Source organism: Frankliniella occidentalis, unplaced genomic scaffold, assembly GCF_000697945.3.
Source record: "Frankliniella occidentalis isolate FOCC.00 unplaced genomic scaffold, Focc_3.1 Scaffold11, whole genome shotgun sequence".
NCBI classification, from domain to species: domain Eukaryota; kingdom Metazoa; phylum Arthropoda; class Insecta; order Thysanoptera; family Thripidae; genus Frankliniella; species Frankliniella occidentalis.
This window is the reverse complement of record NW_026267141.1, coordinates 2,704,257-2,707,007: the sequence shown is the minus strand read 5'-3', so window position 1 is coordinate 2,707,007 and position 2,751 is coordinate 2,704,257. Positions and strand designations below refer to the sequence as shown.

Sequence of the window (2,751 nt, the reverse complement as noted above, 5' to 3'; positions counted from 1 at the left end):
TGAAATTTTTGTCGATGTCAAGATGCTGTTGTAAGTCGCAATACTGCACGGGTTTGTGTCGATACCCGGTAAAAACTGCAGCTAGTGGCACGGCGAAGGAACTTGACAGCGCTCGGTGCGGCCGGCCGGCCGCCCTGCTCCACGATGAGGAGGTCGACCTTCTGGAGCCGTGGGCACGCCGCCGCGGCCTCCAGGCCGGGGAGCATTGGGCAGCGCAACATATGTAGGTTTGGGATGCAGGTGCAACTAGATGGCGGGGGCGTCATAGGGAAGTCCTGTATCGAGCTCTAACGCCACCTCCTCCAAGGAAGCCGAGTGCGCGGCCAGGACGAAGCTGCAGAAGGGAATCGATTGCGGGCTAAGGTGGCACGTAAGTCGGTAGAGCGGTGGACTGGGCGTGGATCATGGTTGACAGACCGGTTGGAAACGGCCATCCGTAGCTCCATGGGGACGTCAAGCGCCTCCAGCCCGGCCGTCTAAAACGCCTTCTGACTTTAACGCTCCTGGAAAGGTGTTAACTCACGCCTTTGTTTTACTAGTGCGTTTATTACACATGTGGCAAATGACGTGTATTGTGGGGTGGCAAAGGGAAGCTGCCGGGCCGGGCTGCAGGCGGCGGCGCACCTCCCCAGCGACGTCCTCGACCGCCTCCTCGTGCAGGTCGGTCTACGTCTCCGTCAGGGGGGCAGGGCCCCCGAGGCGTTGGCCGCGGTGGCGTTGAGCGCCGACTGCAGCGCCGGGTCCTTGTACTGCACCAGCACCACCAGGTACGTGATGGTGGAGCCGATCACCTGCCGCGACAAGTACGCCGTTCTTAGGAAGAGCTCGTACCCAGGTAGAACACAATCGTCAAAAACTAGTCAATGACCCTTACTTGACGTCAAAATGACCCCAATCTGGCTACATAGCCAAAGTAAGGTCATTGTGACATCATTTTGACAAACGTGTTCTACCTGGGACGCACCGTATACCCTTTTCTTCTCAGATTTTAGATGATGGCTAGCCACCCCCCCCCCTCCCTTCCCCCCACACACACGCACCGAGAGCAAGAAGCCGTGGTCCATGGTCGCCAGGCCGCCCATCGACAGGCTGATGCCGCGCTTGCTGTTGCGGAGGATGCGCTCCACCTGCGTACAGAGTGACAACGAACGACCATAGGTTGCCGTCAAGTGGAAGTGGTTTCAATTTCTGTTGTTTGAATAAAGGCGGGAAAGGGGGGCGGGGGGGGGCATTTACTCTTTATCTTCTCCCTGCTCCCCGCCCGATACACACCAGAAGAATCTCTCTCTCGGGCCAGCGGCTCGCGTCCACCGCTCCGAGCACGGACAGCGTTCTCTTCGACTGCAATCAAGAGAGCACGACTGTCAACGTCGAGGTGGTCCCGGCGCCCCCTTAGAGCGTCACACCCTCAAGCGCACTGACGACGACGCCGACCTCCTGGTAGAGCATGTCGCCCGCCATGGAGTGCGCCACGATGCGACTGGCGCCGTTCGCGAGGTTCATGCAGAGCGCGGCCAGCGTGCCGGCGTGCTGCGTGCCGAAGTTCTCCACGGAGCGGTAGACGACGAACGAGTCGGTGACGAGCTTGACGCGGTGCCTCACCGAGTTGCACGCCAGCGGCACGCCCATCGCGCCCGCGGTACCCAGCGCGCCCACCTGCAGGCAGGCGGGCAGTCCCGGCGCGCACGCCCGTCAGCTGGGTGGCCCACCTCCCGGGCGCCCGCCGCCCGTCGCACCCACCCACCTGGTCCGCGGTGAGCTCGTACTGGCGCGCGGCCGACTCCAGGACCAGCGGCCGCAGCTCCGGGACGACGTTGTCGACGTCCCCCAGGCGTGTGTTGACCTCCTGTAGGGGGAGAGGTCGAAAAATGACGAGAGACAAAGTCCGCTCGGCCGCTTTCTACAACATTGGAGGGTCAAGACATGGTGCCCTGGTGTAGTTAGGCGGTTGAATGCGTAACAGGGTCGTCTTCTGCACTCACGTGGAGCTTGTCCTGGGCACAGTTGCACAGGAGGAACACTAGCGAGTCGAAGCTCAGCGTGATGAACGAGGCCAGAAACTCGATGAAGTTGGCCAGGTTCCCTTTCCTCTGTGCCTGCCAGATGAGGGCCTGCTTTGAGGGCAGCAATCACAGATTGCTACGCGTTAGAATCACAGTCATAAGCTGGAAGGCTGCGATCGTAAAATTCTGTAAGGCCACATACACTGCAAAATGTTTCCAAAGAATAGGTTCGTATCGCAAACTATTTTCTTTGAAGCTTGCAAAGAATTTTCAAGCATTGCAACACGAACTTGTTCTTTTGTTGCAAACTGTTTCTTTGCAATAAGGATTCTGACAGCTTGCAAAGAACTTCTTTGCATTACGAACGAATTCTTTGCAATACAAAGCTCGCAAATACTTTGCAACGTTGCAAAGAATATAGTTTGCAAGCATATTACAGTGTAGGGGCCGTTCAGAAACCAACTGGACCAAAGGGAGGGGGTATATTTTTACCCCACCGGGTACAAATATCATGGGTCTCCTTGGACTCCAATGACTGTTCTGATCCTTTTTGGGACCCCAGAATATTCGGACCCCTGCATTGCGCTCGTCGTGGTTTCTGTACGGCGCCATCCGACATCCGACTGACGTGCTTGGCGACGAGCAGGCCGGCCATGGTGCTGGCGGCCGCGACGAACCAGCCGTGGAAGCGCAGGGGCGGCATGAACAGCCCGGCCACGTGCGGCGAGAGGCGGCGGAAGTTGACGGC

General features: G+C 58.5%; 1 protein-coding gene across 1 annotated transcript; it reads right to left on the bottom strand.

Annotated features, from left to right (window-relative positions):
- Nucleotides 1-677: 677 nt before the first annotated feature.
- LOC127752386 (uncharacterized) lies at nucleotides 678-2,727 on the bottom strand. The gene is made up of 7 exons (XM_052277698.1): nucleotides 2,632-2,727; nucleotides 1,983-2,111; nucleotides 1,745-1,846; nucleotides 1,435-1,656; nucleotides 1,273-1,341; nucleotides 1,041-1,127; nucleotides 678-791 (listed from the first exon to the last, which is right to left on the bottom strand). The coding sequence occupies exons 1-7, from the start codon at nucleotides 2,704-2,706 to the stop codon at nucleotides 678-680; spliced, it is 798 nt and encodes a 265-aa protein (XP_052133658.1). The 5' UTR covers nucleotides 2,707-2,727.
- Nucleotides 2,728-2,751: the final 24 nt, after the last annotated feature.

Excerpts from the sequence above, each read along its gene's own strand:
- LOC127752386 (XM_052277698.1), bottom strand. The coding sequence starts at position 2,706 with ATGCCGCCCCTGCGCTTCCACGGCTGGTTCGTCGCGGCCGCCAGCACC. Across the intron at positions 1,657-1,744 it reads ACGAGCTCACCGCGGACCAG|GTGGGCGCGCTGGGTACCGC; the intron begins GTGGGTGGGTGC and ends GCCTGCCTGCAG. Across the intron at positions 1,342-1,434 it reads GCGACATGCTCTACCAGGAG|TCGAAGAGAACGCTGTCCGT; the intron begins GTCGGCGTCGTC and ends TCTTGATTGCAG.